At 50.1% G+C, this 18703-nt stretch overlaps 1 protein-coding gene and 1 long non-coding RNA gene across 2 annotated transcripts; both read left to right on the top strand.

The window, feature by feature from the left end:
* Window positions 1-7672: 7672 nt before the first annotated feature.
* Window positions 7673-8067, top strand: LOC139031775 (uncharacterized). The gene is made up of 2 exons (XR_011484282.1): window positions 7673-7765; window positions 7973-8067. It is a non-coding gene; the product is annotated as an uncharacterized lncRNA (long non-coding RNA).
* A 357-nt stretch (window positions 8068-8424) lies between these two features.
* FZD4 (frizzled class receptor 4) lies at window positions 8425-17641 on the top strand. The gene is made up of 2 exons (XM_020912733.2): window positions 8425-9047; window positions 11189-17641. Exons 1-2 carry the CDS (start codon window positions 8760-8762, stop codon window positions 12515-12517), a joined length of 1617 nt encoding a protein of 538 aa, XP_020768392.1. The 5' UTR covers window positions 8425-8759; the 3' UTR covers window positions 12518-17641.
* The last annotated feature ends 1062 nt before the right edge of the window (window positions 17642-18703 follow it).

Below are 18703 nucleotides of genomic sequence, written 5' to 3' on the forward strand. Positions count from 1 at the left end.
GAGACTGCCGATGAGCAGGTCTGTTGAGAGAAACAGTCGCGAGTGAGTGCTGATAAGGGTCAGCCAGTTGGAGGTGGTGGAGCCGGGGAGAGGTAATCCAGGTTTAGGATATACTCTGGAGAGCCGGTGGATTTTAAATGAGGTCATCTACGTATGGAAGGGGCTCCATCAGATGCTTCGGTAGAGATCAGAATCTGGGACAGCAGGCCCGTCACAATTGCCTAAGTCAGAGAGGAATTTGGCAAATACCGAGGTCATGGAGCAGATTAGCAAGCTAGTTCGACCACTCTTTTTTTTTAAAAAAAGTTTTAGATTTTTAAAAATTAATTAATTTGGTTTTGACTCCACTGGCTCTTCGCTGCTGCAAGGGGGCTTGCTCTAGTTGCAGCAAGCGGGGGCTGCTCTCTAGCTGCGGAGTGTGGGCTTCTCAACGTGGTGCTTTCTCTTGCTAGAGCGCAAGCTCTAAGGCGCATTGCTTCAGTAGCTGTGGCGTGTGGGCTTAGCGGCTTTGCACGCAGCATGTGGGGTCTTAGTTCCCTGAGCAGGGATCAAACCCGTGTCCCCAGTGTTGGCAGGCAGATTCTTAACCACTGGACCACCAGGGAAGGCCCTTGACTACTCATTTTTATGTGCCACTTGGGCAAGTCACATTGAGGACCTCAGTTTCCCCATTCAGAAATGAGGAGTGGACCAGGTGACCCCTAAGGCAGCTGCCAGAGCCAACATCCTGTGAGTCATTTTTACGGAATGTATCAGTCAGGCTTTGATTGAAGAAGCAGAGTCACTCTGAGTGAGGTAGAATCAAGAATTTATAATAAGCGTCAGACCTTACAAAATGCGGAAGCCAGTGGAAAGTACTCTGCAAAGGTACTGGATTGAAGGGACTGCAATCAACAAGAAAAGCTCTGCACAAAGTTTGGGAAGTCGAGGGCACATTGGAACTACAGCGACAAACTGGATCCTGTGCCTGACTCTAGCCACCTCTAATCTTGAGGGTGCAGATGGCCTGCAGAAGCTCCAGCCCTTGGCCACAGAATTACTCACAACTGGCTCAGGACGTGGAGAAGCTGAAGGAGACAGTGCAGGCCTAGATGCTGAGCCACCCAGCAAGTGAGCCAGCCATTAGGGACAATGCATGTGAACTGCCCCGGCGCCTGGTACCCAACACTGACTTTCAGGGTATAAAGTGCAGCTTCACCTGCCCCTCGCCAGTCTCGGGACAATTTCTCTTGTGGCTAATGCCAATCTGGAACCATGCAGGGAAGGGAATTTGGGGAAATGTAGTCCTACTGTAGCTAAATGGACACAGTAGAGAGCTACCACAGTCACTCTCTGTCAACTTGGCAGTCACACACCCTTCTTTAAACCATGTGTGTGAGCTTGGTCACTCAGTCATGTCTGACTCTTTGTGACTCCCTGGACTGCAGCCCGCCAGGCTCCTCTGTCCATGGGGATTCTCCAGGCAAGAATACTGGAGTGGGTAGCCATGCCCTTCCTCAGGGAATCTTCCCAACCCAGGAATTGAACAGGGGTTTTGGAGGCTTCCCTGGTGGTTCAGACGGTAAAGCATCTGTCTGCAATGCAGGACACCTGGGTTTGATCCCTGGGTTGGGAAGATCCCCTGGAGAAGTAAATGGCAGCCCACTCTGGTACTCTTGCCTGGAAAATCCCATGGACAGCAGAGCCTGGTGGGCTGCCATCCACGGGGTCGCAAAGAGTTGGACACGACTGAGTGACTTCACTTCCTGCATTGCAGCCAGATTCTTTGCCAGCTGAGCTAAAGAATTCTAAAGACAGTGGCACAATCCTGCTTTCACCTAACATGACCCATCTGTCGCTTGTGCAACTGAAAACATCACCCCATCTAAAGTCCCTTTATCCTCCTTTGGGTGATACTCATTCTTTCTCTAACAGTCACACTCTCCTTTGATAATTTGTCCTTTTACTTCTGCTTTGGTTATACGATGCTGAGTAACAAACCAACCTAAACCTATAGGCATTGCAACTGACTGAATGTTTGTGTCCTTTCAAAATTCATTTGTTGATTTTCGCCATATAAGTTAATTAAAAATAAATAAATAAAGGAAAAAATTCGTATGTGGAAACCCCAGTCCCCAATATGTTCGTATTGGAAATGGGGATTTGGGGAGGTGATCAGGTCACGAAGGTGGGTCCTCATGAATGGGATTAATGTCCTTATAAAAAAGACCCTGGAGAGCTCCCTTCTTCCTTCTGCTATGTGTGCATGCATGCTCAGTTGCTCAGTCACGTTTGACTTTTTGCTACCCCTTGGGCTTCAGCCCACCAGGCTACTCTGTCCATGGAATGCTCCAAAGAATACTGGATTCGGTTGCCATTTCCTACTCCAGGGGATCTTCCCAACCCAGGGATCGAACCCATGTCTCCTGCATCTCCTGCAATGGCAGGCAGATTCTATTCCACTGAGCCACTTGGGAAGTCCCTGCTATGTGAGAACACAGCAAAAAGGCAGACGTCTGCGAACCAGGAGGTGGGTCCCTTCCCCCTGAATCTACTGGTTCCTTGGTCTCGGACTTCTTAGGGTCCACAGCTGGGAGAAACAAATTTCTAAGACACCCGGTCTGTGGTACTTTGATACAGCAGCTAGTAAGATAGACATAAAACAATAACCAATATGGGTTTTGTGGGTCAGGAATTTGGAAAGGGTGAGGCAAGGATGATTCTTCTCTGCCCCGTAAGGTCTGGGCTTGGATGATTCAAACAGCTGGGAGTAGGAGGAGCTGGGGCCAGAGACCCCATTTCCAAGATGGCATCTTCATTCACAGTTCTGGCACATGGCCTGGGATGACTGAAGGACAGATCTGTCCAGGACTGTCTGCTCGAAAGCCCACAGGTGGCCTCTCCTGTATAGTGGTATCAAGGTAATTGGACACTACAAGGCTGCTCAGAGCTCTAGAATGAATTTCCCAGTAAATAAGGTAGAAAGTGCGTGGTTTCACGACGTAGCTTTGGGAGTCACCTAGTGCCACATCATATTCTATTGGTTGAAGGATTCCAGAGTCAAGGAAAAGGAGCATACATTCTGCCCTTTAATGGGAACAAGGTCAAAGAAACTGAGGCTATGGTTTAAAACCACCATCTGTAACTCTGTCTAATCCAGTTCATGCTTATCCTCAGCAGATGGCTGGCTCACCCATTGGTAATTATTTAGCACCATTTTCATCTCTGTTCATTTCTCACCTGTGTCACCCGACGAGTGATGCCTATAAGAATGTTATTACAGGTGCCTTCTTTTCCATGCTTCCCAAGCTTTCTTGGAAACTTACACATGCCTCACAGCTAAACTCACATTCCAATTTTTCTACAAATGTATCACTCTCAGGTGATCCCCTAAATTATAACTCCTTGGCTTGAGACCCCTGCTTACTGCCTGTCTTGAAGCATGTATGATTCCTAATGACTGACAGTAATGAGATGGGTAGTCAACTAGCCAACAAACAGTGATAAGAAAATGTCGAGCTAATTTATGAAGTAGAGAAACAGGCTTCTGAATCAAACAACAATTTGAGCCAATACACTTTTCTACCTTACAGGATTTAGGAATTGGCACAATAAAATAGAAAAGATAAATGACTGGTAAAACAACCAAGTTCAGAAGAGAGCTGAAAGCTGACTTGCAGGAGCAGCTCATACATAGACGTGACCATCATTCTGGGACCAGCTAGGCTGTATTTTTGGTGGTCATCTGTATCCAGCACACAATGAAGGTTCTTTTTCTGAAGAACTAGAGCACTTATAGCTTGAACATTCATTCATTTGTCTAAGTATCTATTGAGTGCTTTCCTTGGGTCAGGTGGTATTTTTCTTTGCTGTTCCAACAGCACAATGGTGAAAAGGACACAGCCTCAGAGGGTTTTGAAGGAGACGGAGGAGAACAAAACAAAACAAAACACTAAACTGTAATACAGTAAGGGAGCTCAAGAAAAAGCACTTAACTATAAACAATTTTGTTTCATTCTCAGTCTCAATCTCCTCCGATGTTACTGTCTGCTCTGTGAAGGCAGGGGCCCCCTTTTATATCTGCATACCACTCAGCATCCAGCTCAGTGACACGTCCATAAATGTTTGCATTATGTGTTGCCTCCTGCAAAGATTCTTGATTGCCCATCTGTACATTAAACCATCACCACCAACAACAGTGTCCTCTATAACACCTTATGCTTGGAAGGAGGAATAACCAGGCTTTGACTCCGTGACACCCAAGAGTTCTGTGGTGACTTGATTCTTATATATATTTATATATAAGAATCTGCCTGCAATGCAGAAGACCTGGGTTTGATCCCTGAGTCGGGAAGATCCCCTGGAGAAGGAAATGGCAACCCACTCCAGTACTCTTGCCTGGAGAATCCCATGGACAGAGGCACCTGGTGGTCTACAGTCCACTGGACACAACTGATTGACACTTTCACTTTACTTAACCCCTTGGGGCCTCTGATTCCTCAACTTTGAGCTAGATTAGTGTTCTCTTCTGGTTCACTCAGTCTACACATTCTTGGGTGCCAGGGAAGACGCAGCGCTCAGACTGCACACGGATGGGATGGGGCATGGCTTATCCCCTGCTCTGTGGCCCCCGCAGTAAATTCCCAATCCTTATGAGGTTTTAGTCGCAGTGAATTTCTCCTTCAAAAACCAAACAGGATAATAACGAGCCACTTTCTTACATTTTCTATCAAGACAGCTCTTTGTGAGTTTTAAATGTTCTGTCCAGATTCAAAGAAGCTGGTTTCTTCATGAGTGGTTGGAATAAGACTTTTCTTGGAAGCTACTGAATATGGATTAGTTGGATTGTTTCGCAGGAAATAAAAAGCAGGCTCTAGGGTGACTACTTCAGCACTTAATTGGGTTAGCAAAGAACTGCAAATGAGAGGTTTCCCTTAGGAGGGAAAGGATGTTTATGGGCCACCTCCCCCACCCCCTAGGTGGTAGATTTTAACCTAAACGTTAGTCTGCAAATGCAGCCTTTAATTTAGGAACCATTACAAGAATCTATTAGAGCAGAAAATGTCAGGTTGAAAAATTAACACATCACAGGAGTTAATTAGAACCCAGCCTCTCATTAGATGCAAATGGAAAGCCCTCCAACTGCCCAAGAGCCCGCTGAAGTCATGTTTGTTGCTGATCCAAAGTGGCTGCATCTTTGTTACTCAGGGAGTGGATGGAGGAAGCTGCCCAGGCTCTCAGGCCAGAGCCACTAGGGACCCCTGGCCCATCCTTTAGGTTAACAGAAGGTCTGTTCTCAAGTCCCTATCTTTGACTCCTCTCTTGGGCCTCCCAGGTGCCTCAGTGGTACAGAATCCGCCTACCAATGCAGAAGACGCAGGTTCGATCCCTGGTCCAGGAAGATTCCCTGGAGGAGGAAATAGCAACCCACTCCAATTTTCTTGCTTGAAAAATCCCACAAACAGTGGAGCCTGGTGGGCCATCGTCCACGGGGTCATAAAGAGCTGGACATGACAGAGTGGCTGAGACTCAGCACGCACCTCTTGAACAGTGCATGTCGCAGGGCGGGGAGCCTGCTGCCTGGAACTCCCTTGGGGAAGCGTTTTCTGCAACAAAGACAAACATGCCATGCCTGTCACCAGGCGCAGATTGGCGACTGTGTAAACCACTCGGTGAGAGGGAGGCTCCAGGCCATTCAGACTTAGCTCTAAGTCGTGGGCTTTGTTTTCTTTCCACATTCAGACTGAAATGTGATTCCCCAGGCTTTCTTTTTTGGAAAATACCTGCGATGAGTTCCATGCTGGGAAAGAAAAGCTGTTGACAGGAAAAGCTTCTGACGGGCAAGGGGCTTTTTCAAGGGCTCTCAAAGGAGACAGTCGCATCAAGCAGGCCGAGGCAGAGATGGCAGGACTCTAGGAATGAGAGGTCCAGATCACAAAAGGGTTATCTGTAACCATGGATTAGGCGGAGTTTCGGGCAGCTTCCTCTGTGAACACGGCGCCACGCACACAGACTTTCGGGCCGGAAGATACACATCTCCTCTGTCACTTACTGTGTGTTCTTGGGCAAACGGCTTACCCTCTTGGAACGTCAGTTTGCTGAGGCCGTTGTGTGAAATAAATGCATGCAAAGCGTGTAACGCCATATCTGGCGCAGAGTAAAATTTCTACATGAGTTATCTGTTATTGATTCAATAGTAGTATTCCTCCAGCCAACACAATGAGCTGCCTCTGTGTGCTAGGCCCTGTGCATGGACAGCTCCTGTTTCTTGACCTCATAGAATCCACTGCTTAATAAACCGTGTACACAAATCTTTAGCAGAAAGCAAACCCCTCTGCCCTCCTTGCAAGTGCCCAAGGAGCAGTGCCAACTGCCCACAGCTCTGCTTTGTCGAGGAGCTCAGAATTCTACCCTTTGAGCAGCCCTCTAAATTCAGCTACTTCTACCTTCAATTTAGCCAGAGTTCTCTCTGTGGGCACTTACACACGGAGTTACTGTTATCTGTTTATTGTCTACTCCTGTGAGTTCCTACAAGGTGAGAACCATCTATTCATTTAATTCATTTATTCATCTCTGCAGGCCAGTGGTCTCATGCATTACTCTGCAAAGATAAAGAGAAGATTCAACTCTACTGCTGAATACACACAAAAAAGTTCCCAGCTCGGAACTTTTCTGGGGAAATAACCCTGCTACCCCCGACTCCCACTTTTTTCATTTTTCAAAGGCCTCCCTTGAGCCTCTGTTTTTTCCCTTTCATTTTCTAACAATCACTGGTTCTGACAGCAGTTTCTTCATTTCTTTGAGGGGAAAATAGAGTCTCCTTCCCTGGAAGGTTATGATGATGGCTGGAGACCTTGCAGTTTGTATGTGCCTAACACACTTCTAGGCACAGAGCCAGATAGCAAAAAAAAAAAAAAAAGATTCCATTCTTGCCCTTACCCAGGACCGGCTGGTAATAACAAGGCATAATGTGATTACCACATGAGTGGTACTGAGGTCCTTTCAACTTGCATCCACCTTTGCCATAGGCTAGACTTACCTGAAATGGGAGGACATAAACACACATTAGAAACTTGGTCCCTGTCACCAAGTTCTTGGAGCACTGTGGTAAGTGTTGGACAAAAAGCTCTCAAGAAGAGAGCAGAAAGCTCTTAACCCAGATCCTTAGACCTGGGCTGCAGGAGATTTCCACAACATCAACAATAACCAAGTTATTTGGCACTTACGGGCCAGTCAGTGTGCGCAACAATTTACACACATTATCTCATTTAAGTCAGAACAACTGTGTGGGGTAGATATGGACTTCCTTATTTTACAGGTGACCCATCTGAGGCTCTGCGAGGCACACTGGCAGTCCTGCAAGGACTAAATCGTTTAGGAATCCACCTGCTGAGGCTTTAGTGGAGAGTGGGCTAGCACCAAGCTCGGCCGAAGGAGGGGAGGGTGGGGAGAAGGGCTGGGAATGAGAGGGTAAAGCTGGATCAAAACACGGCTGGCATGATCCCCAGGACCCCCGCAGAAGCAGAGAAAGTTGGAAAGAGATGCAGGAGGCAGGGCGGGGTGCGGGGGGATGCCCGGAAGGCTGGGGGAGGGCAGCCTTCCCGGCCCCCTCCCCATCCCGCCAGCACCTCCTGCACAGGTCAAACTTCTCCCCTCCCGCCCTCTCGCCCTCCCAACCTTATTTAGAAACCGTGTCCCCGAGACAGGAAGGGCGGCGGGCCGAGAAGCACGGAGCGTCCCGGTCTCATTTCCTCTCGAATCCCCCTGTGGAATTTCATTTCGTACGGTGAGGAAATCGGAGCGCGAGGCAGTCGGCGGCTCCGGGGCGCCCCCCTCCCCCGACTCGCGGCTGCTGGTCGGGCCGAAGCGGGGGGCGGGAGCAGGGCCGGGCTGCACGCCGGGCGGGTTGGGGGGCGCACGGAGTCGCGCGCCCGCGCCGTGCCAGGCGCAGGGCCCCGCGTGCGAAAAGCCTTATCGCTCTGATCCTCCCCAGTCTCTTTACGGGCGAGGACCCCGACACCGAGAGGCCGAGCGGTTAGCTCCGGGTCACACAGCCGGCAGTTTAAAAACCACGATCTTCGTAAATAAGCCCGAAACCCTGTTTCTTTGTGTACGTTTCGCTGCCCGATGGGGAAGCGGCCAGGGGCCGAGGGGACAGCTGGGGGGCAGCCGGCGGGATCTGGGGGCGCGCCCCCCACCCCGGGAGAGAAGTGGGGCGCGGGCCGGGCTGGGAGAGCCGCTGCGGCCTCCGCTCCTGGCCCCAGAGCGCCGCGCACCGGGTGGGAGGGAGGCGAGCGCCGGGGAGCGGGGCGGGCCGCCCGGGGCCGCGGGGCGGGCCGCGGGGCGGGGCGCGGGGCGGGCGGCGCGCGGCCACTGGATAGGCGCACCGTCCGTCGCGCTCCGGGCCCGCCCCCGCGAACCTCCAGCGCCGCCTCGGGCTCGGGCGGCGGAGCGGCGCGGCGGCGCGGGGTGCTGGCGGGCTCGGCGGAGGCGCTGCTCGTACGTGGCCGGCGCCGGCCCGGGGCTCGCCGCCCGTAGCCATGACCCCCGCAGGCCGTCCTCCGGCCCTGGCTCGCGGAGTCTAGTGCCCCCACGCAGTCGCGCGCAGCTGCGGGAGAGCCAGCCGCTACCCCTCCGCCCCGGCGTCGTCGCCCTTGGCGCCTTATCGCCCTCTCCCCGGAGCCCGGAGCAGCGCGGGCGGCCGGCGGCCCCGTGCAAACTGGGGGTATCTGCTGGAGCAGCCCCCCGCGCCGCCGCCGCCGCCGCCCCCGGCTCTGGCCATGGCCTGGCGGGGCGCAGGGCTGCGCGTCCTGGGGGGCCCCGGGGGCGTCGGGCTCAGTCCGCGGCGGCTGCTGCTGCTGCTGCTGCTGCTCGTGGGGCCGGCGCGGGGCTTCGGGGACGAGGAGGAGAGGCGCTGCGACCCCATCCGCATCTCCATGTGCCAGAACCTGGGCTACAACGTGACCAAGATGCCCAACCTGGTGGGGCACGAGCTGCAGACGGACGCCGAGCTGCAGCTGACCACCTTCACGCCGCTCATCCAGTACGGCTGCTCCAGCCAGCTGCAGGTGGGCGCCCCCTCCGCGGGCGGGACCCCTGGGGCAGGGGGACGCCTCCGAGCCCCGGACTCACTCCCCGGGGCCCTTGCCAGGTCGAGCCCCCTGTGCCCTACCTAGGTCTCAAGGAACGATATCTATCCGGGAAAAGTGATTTCCATCCCCACCCCCACTTTGCTCTCCCTCCTCTGGGACTGGAGGCCAAAACGTTGTGTAAGTCATCTGGCCTGCGAAAGAACCCGCTCTGCACCCCGCCCTTCCGTCTTTCTCCTCTGCCCACCCGTGTCTGGCCAAGCCCCTAACCCCAGCGGAGCTGAGAGTTATCTTTGCCAAGGATTCTGGCCGCCGCTGCTCGGTGGGCGAGTCCTCTGCACGGCAGCCAGTTGCAGCTAAGACTTGGAAGGGAGTGATAAGGAGACAGGGAATTTCTGCTCCCTCGCCGACCTCCTTTCTCCCCCGTATTTTTTGGGTGTGTTATTAAATGCAACACCCCTGTCCCGTTTTCTGCAGAATGGCCCCTCGCGTTGTCTTGCATGATTGTAGAGGTCATGCTGTAGATATAGAGGTTGCGCTGGTTTGAGTTCCTTCTTATTCTCAGGGTTAAGGGCGGGTTTAGTACCTGGAGGGGCAGAAGGCATCACTTGGGGAAGAGGTGATATAGTAGGGTCAAGCTCCAGAAGGTAGTTTGTATATTGGAAGTTTTTTTTTTTTTCTTTTTTCCCAGTTAAAAGTGTTAAAGCTTATGTAGTCATATAAAAAATGTTCTTCCTACCATAATAAGTGAAGAAAGAATTTGTATACACGGGTGATTATAATCTTACCACAACGACAAGTTCACTGAAAAAAAAAAAAACTGGAAGGAAACTTTGAAAAATGTTAACACTGGTTGTGTTTCTGTTGGAAAGGCTATGAGTGATTTTTAGAAATTTAGAAAAGAGAGAACTGGTAGGGGGCGGGGTGGGGTGGGAGTGAAGGGGAATAGAGGATAGTTCTGTAGTTATCCAGGCTGAAAGCTTTGGAAATCTGTGGTTCTGGTTGTAACTTCTAAGAGATAAACAGGCAGGCAGTTGACTTACTAGGTGCATGTTTTTACATAGGTCATCTGAAAAGTTGGATGGCGGTTTCAGAGGGATGGTTGGGATTAGACCTGTTGCTGGTGAAATGTCCCTGTGGAAGTGTCAGGATTTTAGAACGAGGTTATAAAAGCTTAGGAAAGTGATTCTCGAGCTCTCAGTTTGGAAACAACACATATCCTGACATCAGTGGCAATTTTGTTGGCAAAACAGCTTTTCAGGGATATATATTTTTAATTACATGTATCCTGGGGAGTCAGCCAAGCTGTTTTGAAGGACAGGACGAGATCCCTTTACATGCTGGAAAATAGTTACTTGTAACTCTAGACTTCATAGACAACATCTGTAAGGAGCCAAGCAGACTGTTTATCAATGCTGGAGGAATTGAGGACAGCAACTGGACTCTCCCCTGCTGGTATTGCAGTTTCAGGGACTGAACATTTGTATTTTCCTATTGTGCTTCATTATTATTCATTGAGGAAACCTGGCCAAACAAAGCCCCAGATACCCAGAGATTTCAACGTTTAACAGTGTCTCAATGAGGACATTTTCTGTTTCAATATGAGACTGGTTAAAAAATAATTTGGGGGAATAAAATAGAGGAAGGAGAGACTATTAACATGACAAAAGCCGGATCTACATTTTTTTGAGTATTTATTTTTATGGTAATAAAGAAATGGGGATAAAAATAAATCACCCCATCACCCAGAGAACTGAGTCAGACTGATCAGTCTGACTGATCTTTCTGAAAGGGGAGGGAGGCTCAAAGTCAGCTCTTTAAGGTTTATTTCCCTAAGTGTTGTGCAAAAGGGGATTATGTAATGCTTTGGGTCCCTTTTATATATTTATTTATCTATGTTCTCCTGGAAAGGGTTTACTAGACTCAGAAGAAGAAAAGGGTGTAAGTGATAGATTATTAGGCAAGCTCATTTGAGGTCAGAGTCAACAGTCAGACACCCCTATAGACCGATTTAAAAGTAGATATGGACTTTGCCCAGAAGCAAATTTGTGCAAGCCTTCAGTCAGACTTCCATGTCAACTGTCACTGTTTTCTCTGTTCGTTTCATGACTTTTTTCCAGTTCTTCCTTTGTTCCGTGTATGTGCCCATGTGCACGGAGAAGGTCAACATCCCCATCGGGCCCTGCGGCGGGATGTGCCTTTCGGTCAAGAGACGCTGCGAGCCTGTGCTGAAGGAGTTTGGCTTTGCCTGGCCGGAGAGCCTAAACTGCAGCAAATTCCCGCCCCAGAACGACCACAACCACATGTGCATGGAAGGGCCAGGTGATGAGGAAGTGCCCTTGCCTCACAAAACCCCCATTCAGCCCGGGGAAGAGTGCCACTCCGTGGGAACCAACTCGGATCAGTACATCTGGGTGAAAAGGAGCCTGAACTGCGTTCTCAAGTGTGGCTATGACGCCGGCTTGTACAGCCGCTCGGCCAAGGAGTTCACCGACGTCTGGATGGCCGTGTGGGCCAGCCTGTGCTTCATCTCCACCGCCTTCACTGTGCTCACCTTCCTGATCGATTCTTCCAGGTTTTCCTACCCGGAGCGCCCCATCATCTTTCTCAGTATGTGCTATAATATTTATAGCATTGCTTATATTGTCAGGCTGACTGTAGGCCGGGAAAGGATATCCTGCGATTTTGAAGAGGCAGCAGAACCTGTTCTCATTCAAGAAGGCCTTAAGAACACAGGATGTGCAATCATTTTCTTGCTGATGTACTTTTTTGGAATGGCCAGTTCCATCTGGTGGGTTATTCTGACGCTCACTTGGTTTTTGGCAGCGGGACTCAAATGGGGTCATGAAGCCATCGAAATGCACAGCTCTTATTTCCACATTGCAGCCTGGGCCATCCCCGCGGTGAAAACCATTGTCATCTTGATTATGAGACTGGTGGACGCGGACGAGCTGACTGGCCTGTGCTACGTGGGGAACCAGAACCTGGATGCGCTCACGGGCTTTGTGGTGGCCCCGCTGTTCACCTACCTGGTGATTGGGACTTTGTTCATTGCTGCAGGGTTGGTGGCCTTGTTCAAAATTCGGTCAAATCTCCAAAAGGATGGGACGAAGACAGACAAGCTGGAAAGGCTGATGGTGAAGATCGGGGTCTTCTCGGTCCTGTACACCGTGCCTGCAACCTGCGTGATTGCCTGTTATTTCTATGAAATCTCCAACTGGGCGCTCTTCCGGTATTCTGCAGATGACTCCAACATGGCGGTGGAAATGTTGAAAATCTTTATGTCTTTGCTGGTGGGCATCACTTCGGGCATGTGGATTTGGTCTGCCAAAACTCTGCACACGTGGCAGAAGTGTTCCAACAGATTGGTGAATTCTGGGAAGGTAAAGAGAGAGAAAAGAGGGAATGGTTGGGTGAAGCCTGGGAGAGGCAATGAGACTGTGGTATAAGGCTAGCCAGCCTCCACGCTTTCCAGATTTTGAAGGGGGAATGCCAGCATTGGGGTGCAAGAGCTACTAAAAAGCTTCATGCAGTGAATCTCAGTTTGAACAAACTAGCAACACTTCAGTGACCCCCCCCCCCAGTAACCCACCACCACTCTCCCCCCGCTACCCATCTGCGCCCAGCATCATAAAACTAGTGATTTTGCTGCAGACTTTGGAATGATCCAAAATGGAAAAGCCAGTAAGAGGCTTTCAAAGCTGTGAAAAATCAAAACATTGATCACTTGAGCAGGTCGCAGCTTGGAGCGTGGAGGTCCTCCCAAGATTCCAGGAAGTCCAGGGGATGCTGCTTTTCCCTGCAGGGTGGGATTTGAGCTGTGAGTAGGCAACTTACAGGGAGAAAGATTAACTTTTTTTTTAACCCTTTAAAAGTTTTAAATACTAACTGGGTCTTTGAGACAGCAAAGCGATCTATAAACACTGGAAACACTGGGTTCAGAGAAGTGTTACAAGAGTTTTATAGTTTGGCTGATCTAACATAAACATTTTCCGGGTGCACTGTCTGCTGTTTAGAACTTTGTGGATTGCTCGCCCAAGAGGTGGTGTCAGAATCTTTCAGTGCCTTTGTCATAAAACAGAATTGTTTGAACAAACAAAAGTACTGTACAAACACATATGAGGTATCCCGTGGATTTTTCTTCTCTCTCTCCCTCTTAAATTTCAACAGCTCCGTCCTAGACCGCTGCTGTTTTCTCCATTTTACATTAATGACTCAAAATAGGTATTTTTATAGGAATGTTTGCACTGCAGCGGGTCTAATGAGGGGGAAAGGAAGGGCGATTCACTTTCTTGACAATCACTTAATTCAGAGGAAAATGAGATCTACCAAGTCGACTTACCTTACCCACCCCAGAGACCGATTGCATTGAGCACCAGGGACTTAATATATTTTACTTTGTGTGATTGTATCTATGCAGACGCCAGTCTGGAAGAGCTAAAATGTTACGTTTCTTGGCAACTTTGCATTCACACAGATTAACTGTATAATTTGTGTGTGTCAATTACAATTAAAAGCACATTCTTGGACCATGACTTAATAGTTACTCAACTGACTTTAAAACTATGGTCAGCTTGCATTCTCAGAATGATAGTGCCTTTTTTTCTCTCTTTAGCATAAGAATGTTATCAGAGTCTGGTCTACTTAGCACAGTGGAGACTTTCAATTTTGTAGAGGGAGCTAAGGACAACTAATCCAAACTACTTGGTGCATAATTGTTTCCTAGTAATTGGCAAGGGCTCCGTATAAGATTTCATTGGAGGCAGTGTGGCCTGGAGTATTTATGTGGTGCTTAATGAATCCCCAGAATACCAGCCAGGAGCTTGATTGGTTCGTAGGGAATAAAGTGTAGACCATATGAAATGAACTGCAAACTCTTACAGTGCAGGTCTTAATTGCATTTTGCAGGGGTATCCAGAGCTTTAAAAATGTATGTTTTATATTCCTTGCAAGAGGGTACCCCCTAGCAGCCTCTCAAAAGTTGCAGTTCTTTTAAAATTGTAACTGGCCTTTCTCTTCAACCCGCTGAGGCCCTCTGATCACCAGATCTTTGGGACAAATTGATGTCACAGGTTGCTGTCCTTGAAGTTCTGCTTGGTCTTTGCTTTAGCAACTTTGGGATGATTCTTTATTTATCCCTGCCCTTCCCCCCCCACCCCCCCTTTAAAACAGGTAGGAAATCTCTTTTATCCTATTTCTTTGTGGAAACGTGTTTCCAGGGACTAAAAGTTGCAAATAGGAGTTCAGATTCTGGAAATAAGCATGTCTTTGTTTGAGCTTTATGCCCCTTTCTTCTCTGTTTTGCTGTGGTTCTCGAGATGAAGATGCGTGTAAGGACTGTTGCCTGTTTTGGAAGACAAAGTCTTGGGGCCTCGTGCACAGAGGCTAAGTGGGCACTGGTGGCCCCCACTGTGTGTTCTGGGCCTGACCACCTTGGCTGACTCTGGGTCAGGGCTCCAGGAGCATGAGAAATGCTCCCCAGAAGGACCAGTTGAACTCCATCTACGACTGCATCGCCCCTGAAACGTAGAATGTGAACTCCCCGTGCTGCTCCCAGACGGTTCCCATAGCTGGCCGGGGCCCTGGAGCGTGCACCCAGGGGCAGAGCCTGCCCTTACTCACGCTCCTCTCCAGTGTCTTGGGAGTTGCTCGGTGACTCCGGCCGAGGAAAGGGAAGAAGGACCGTGCAGGGGTTTGCAACGCAATTCTCTTTGTAATGCTTCAGTGACTGGGTGACCGAGGCAAGCATCCTAGCAGAGGGCCAGCCATGGAGAGGGTGCTCTGTGTTTATGAATGATGAAATAATGACAGTAAGAGTACTTGGGTGAACCTGGATGCCTAAGTTCTGGAGCTTTCTGGGTTGTAGAATGTCTCTTCCATAAATCTCTTGTCTTCTCGGGGAAGTATATTTGATCGGAACTGGCCATTGGCACACACTGGCAATGTCACAGGATTATAGGTTGTTCCTTTCACATTCTGTTTATGGTTTTAGGAAAGGAGTTTTGTGGCTGAGGAGTTAGTTATCAGTTACCTTGAAGTGAGTTATCATCACCTCTTAAGTTGGTTTGAAAAAAAAAGTTAATTAGCAGCACATTTATTGAATGCCAGCTGTGTGTCACGCCCTGTGTTAGGCACCTTAAGGGAAATCGGGGAGGATCAGCTCTGTTCCTCTAACCAATCCGACCTGGTTCTGCTAAACTTTGCCATTGGTTTCAGGAGGAGCAGGGGCTCCTGAATTGCCACCCGTTTCACTGTCTCCATCCCATAAACCTCTTCCTGGGTCTTTCTAACTGCAACCCATCACTCAGCCCTTCCCAGGGTTCCTTGCAAATCGATGTGCAGGGGTTTTGCCGGAAAGCATCAACTCTGTTACAGGACAGTCTCTATGGAAACCTCCCCGGACGATCATGAACCTTGCCTCCACCTAATGTGGCTTCCGGGGCAGGCCGTTCAGGGCTCGGGGTTTTCTAGTGACGCTAAGTCACTTCTGTCATGTCTGACTCTTTGTGACTCTGTAGGCTGTAGCCCACCAGGCTCCTCCGTCCAAAAGGATTCTCCATGCAAGAATACTGGAGTGGGTTGCCATGCCTTCATCCAGGAAATCTTCCCAACCGAGGGTTCAAACCTGAATCTCCTGCATTGGAGGCAGATTCTTTACCACTGAGCCGCCCGGGAAGCCCATCTAGTGACTCACAGGTGAATTTGAGGACAGCAGCTTGCTAGGGAAAAGGTTAGGGTTCTTCCTCTTTCTCAAATCCAGGAGAAGTAGGTATATAATTGTAACTTCCTACAAAATCCTTCGGCCTCGAAAAGGCCCAAGGGCACCTCTGTCAGCTTCCTCTCTGGCAGGCTCCTTTCTCCTCCTCCATAAGGGCCACACCTCAGGGCAGAGGAACCTGGGGAGAGTGAAGCTGACCAGAACCGCCTGATGGAGCGCCTTGGTTGAGTCATATCCTTTTTCCTCTGTGGAGACCCGTTTCCTGATCCCCGAGACTGCTCCTGAACTGGCAGCTTGCTCAGGGACCTCAGCCAGGAGGAGGAGGGACACTCATTTATTTCCCCGAGGTGCTCTCTGACTTTGCTTTCCCCTGGCCCTCTGTCTCCTGCGTCCCCCAAACCTGGGCCCCAGGAAGCTTCTGTGTCTGGATTCTGACACTACCAGCACCCCAGCTCTGTCCTCTCTGCCCCGCCCCCCCCGCCCCCCCCAGCCTCCTGGCCACTGAATAGGTGTTGGGAACCCAGCTGAGACCTGAGGATGTGAAGGGGGACCCCACAGCCTCAGCCCTGGAGGGCAGTCTCACTTGAGATTTCAGCAGGGTGTGCACACGCCGGCTTCGCGTGAGGGGGCCACCGCCGCAGCTGGAAGAGGGCTGTAGAGTGCCCCCTGGGAGGAGCCCCCAGAATCCATCTGCGTCCGGAATTTCATTCCGTGATGGGGGAAGTTGCAGGGAATTGCTGTGCCAGCCAATTACGTCACGTCATTGGACCCTCGGCGGTTCTTTTTGCACCTTTACTGTGCTTGGGCGCAGAGTCCCCGCCTGGGTTTGTATTATGTCCGGCCGGGGACTGGGTTTCTCATCTTTCTCCAGGGCCTGGGGCGTAGATCTTGGAAACTCCTCGCAGAGCAAGGATCAGATCCCAGAGCCTTAACTAATGGATTTTGTTGCGCTGTGGCCTCGGCAGAGCGGTCTGCTGGCGCCTCTTGTCCTGGTGTGTATGGTGATGCCCACTGGGTATTACCTGGAGAGAAGTGAACCCCAGAGCCCCGGACCCTGCCCCGACAGGCCTCTACCCCGCGGTAAACCCTCTTGCTGTTTCCGTTTCTGATTTACCTTGTTTCCCTTCTTCTTTGCACCAGCAAATCCCCAGTATTCACCCAGGCAACTTGAGGGCCTGCCTGGGGACCCATGAGCCATGTCCTCCGAGCTTACGGATCTCCCTGATGGCCTACAGTATTCGGTATATGACCACTGTCATCCCAGCAGGCTTCCCCGGAGGCTGTGCGCGCCCCTGCCCCCTGGAGCCCGGGTCCATCTGCCCTCCCACCATCCTGCCAAGGGCTGGGGCCGGCCTGGCTGGGGCCTTTGGGAAGGCGACGCTGACGTCTCTCCCAGTGGGGCATCTAGGTGGCCCTGAATCTCTTCCTACCTCACAGGGATGTTGTGAGACTTTAGACGGGAGGAGGACAAAGGTTCCCTGAGCTCTTGGTAGGCAAGGCGGAGTGAGTATCAGGTGTGATCTAGACACAGATGAAATTCCGCCTGCTGCTGTGGCGGACAAGCTTGTGCCATGTGGCCTTTCTCAGTCCCCCGGGCCCCCCGCAGCCCCAGCCCCCTTGAGGCCACCTTGAGGGACTTTCAGATGTTCGACATTAGAGGTACCAGGCAAAGCCCTATGACCTGCCCAGAATGAATTGCTGAGCGTCAGAAGAAATGGACCGTGCTATCGAGGATGTACAAACGTATGTCTGCATTGATGTCTGTACTGTAAATTTCTAATTTATCACTGTATAAAAAAAAATAAACTTTGCTATTTAATTTTTGTATTAAAGGAAAATAAAGTTTTGTTTGTTAGCTGGTGTGTAATTTGGCCTCTTCCTGCAGGTGTCTGAGAGCCCCTGGGAAGTACGCTTACCCAGCAGGGAGAAATAAAGAACTGGGTTTGCAGGGCAGAGGCACAGCCTTGTCTTCTTTTTGCTGATGCAATTTCCCCCCATGGGATTTCTCCTGGGTCAGCCAGCCCTCTGAGGTCCAAGGGCAACAGAACCCATCACTGCTGTGGTCGTCGGTAACTCTCAAGTGATCACATGATGCTTCGGATGTGACTACAGTTCTCAAGCTGTCACTCCATCACACCCTGTTTTGGCATTTTCAGTACATGTGGTGACCATTTTTACATACCTTCTCAGTCCCTTTGGCTTAATGTTGCTGCCTGAAAAAAGTTTTCTTATCATTGCTAGAGTTCAGGCCACTGAAAAGGGGGAAAGGGAGCTTTTTTTTAAACTCCAAACTTTTTGGGAAAAAAAACAAAAAAACCAACCTTTTGTTCCCCCTGGTTACACAATGGTTGTGTGTTGTGTAATCGACATGGGAGTATGTCACATCAGTCAGCCAGGAAAATGACTTCTTCAGCTAATTTGATAAGTTGGGTGGTCTGTGTCCCCATAGCCAGAAAAGTCTTCAGACAAAGCAAATTCAAGGCCTTTATCAGGACATTGCCATGGGAGCAAGCAATGTTATGGACCACACAGGCACACAGGGAGGGGAGTTATTGCTATCGACTGGAGATGCTGTTGAGGTCCCTGAGGAGAACGTTGGCCCTTTTGGTTTACCTTTAAGTTTCTTTCCACCCTTCGGTTTTACCTGAACACCACCCTGTTTTCCTGTGTGTAGAAAGCCCAGGGAGCAAGAATCTGCAATACTCTTCTCCTTCACTGCAGATTGCTCTTGTACTTTTAAGTCCAACTGTACCTGGAGGGAGGCATGTAATTTAAATTCTCTTCCCTGGAAGACAGGCTGTGTGTCTCATTTCATTACCTACTCTAATTATATAGTTACCATGTTAGGGAAAAGTCAACACAATCTGGGGTGAATTCATGATAATCCCCTGATACAAACCCTTTCTGGATAGAAAAT

The sequence above is a fragment of the Odocoileus virginianus genome, chromosome 28, assembly GCF_023699985.2.
Source record: "Odocoileus virginianus isolate 20LAN1187 ecotype Illinois chromosome 28, Ovbor_1.2, whole genome shotgun sequence".
Lineage (NCBI taxonomy): Eukaryota > Metazoa > Chordata > Mammalia > Artiodactyla > Cervidae > Odocoileus > Odocoileus virginianus.

Excerpts from the sequence above, each read along its gene's own strand:
- FZD4 (XM_020912733.2), top strand. The coding sequence starts at position 8,760 with ATGGCCTGGCGGGGCGCAGGGCTGCGCGTCCTGGGGGGCCCCGGGGGC. Across the intron at positions 9,048-11,188 it reads GCTGCTCCAGCCAGCTGCAG|TTCTTCCTTTGTTCCGTGTA; the intron begins GTGGGCGCCCCC and ends ACTTTTTTCCAG.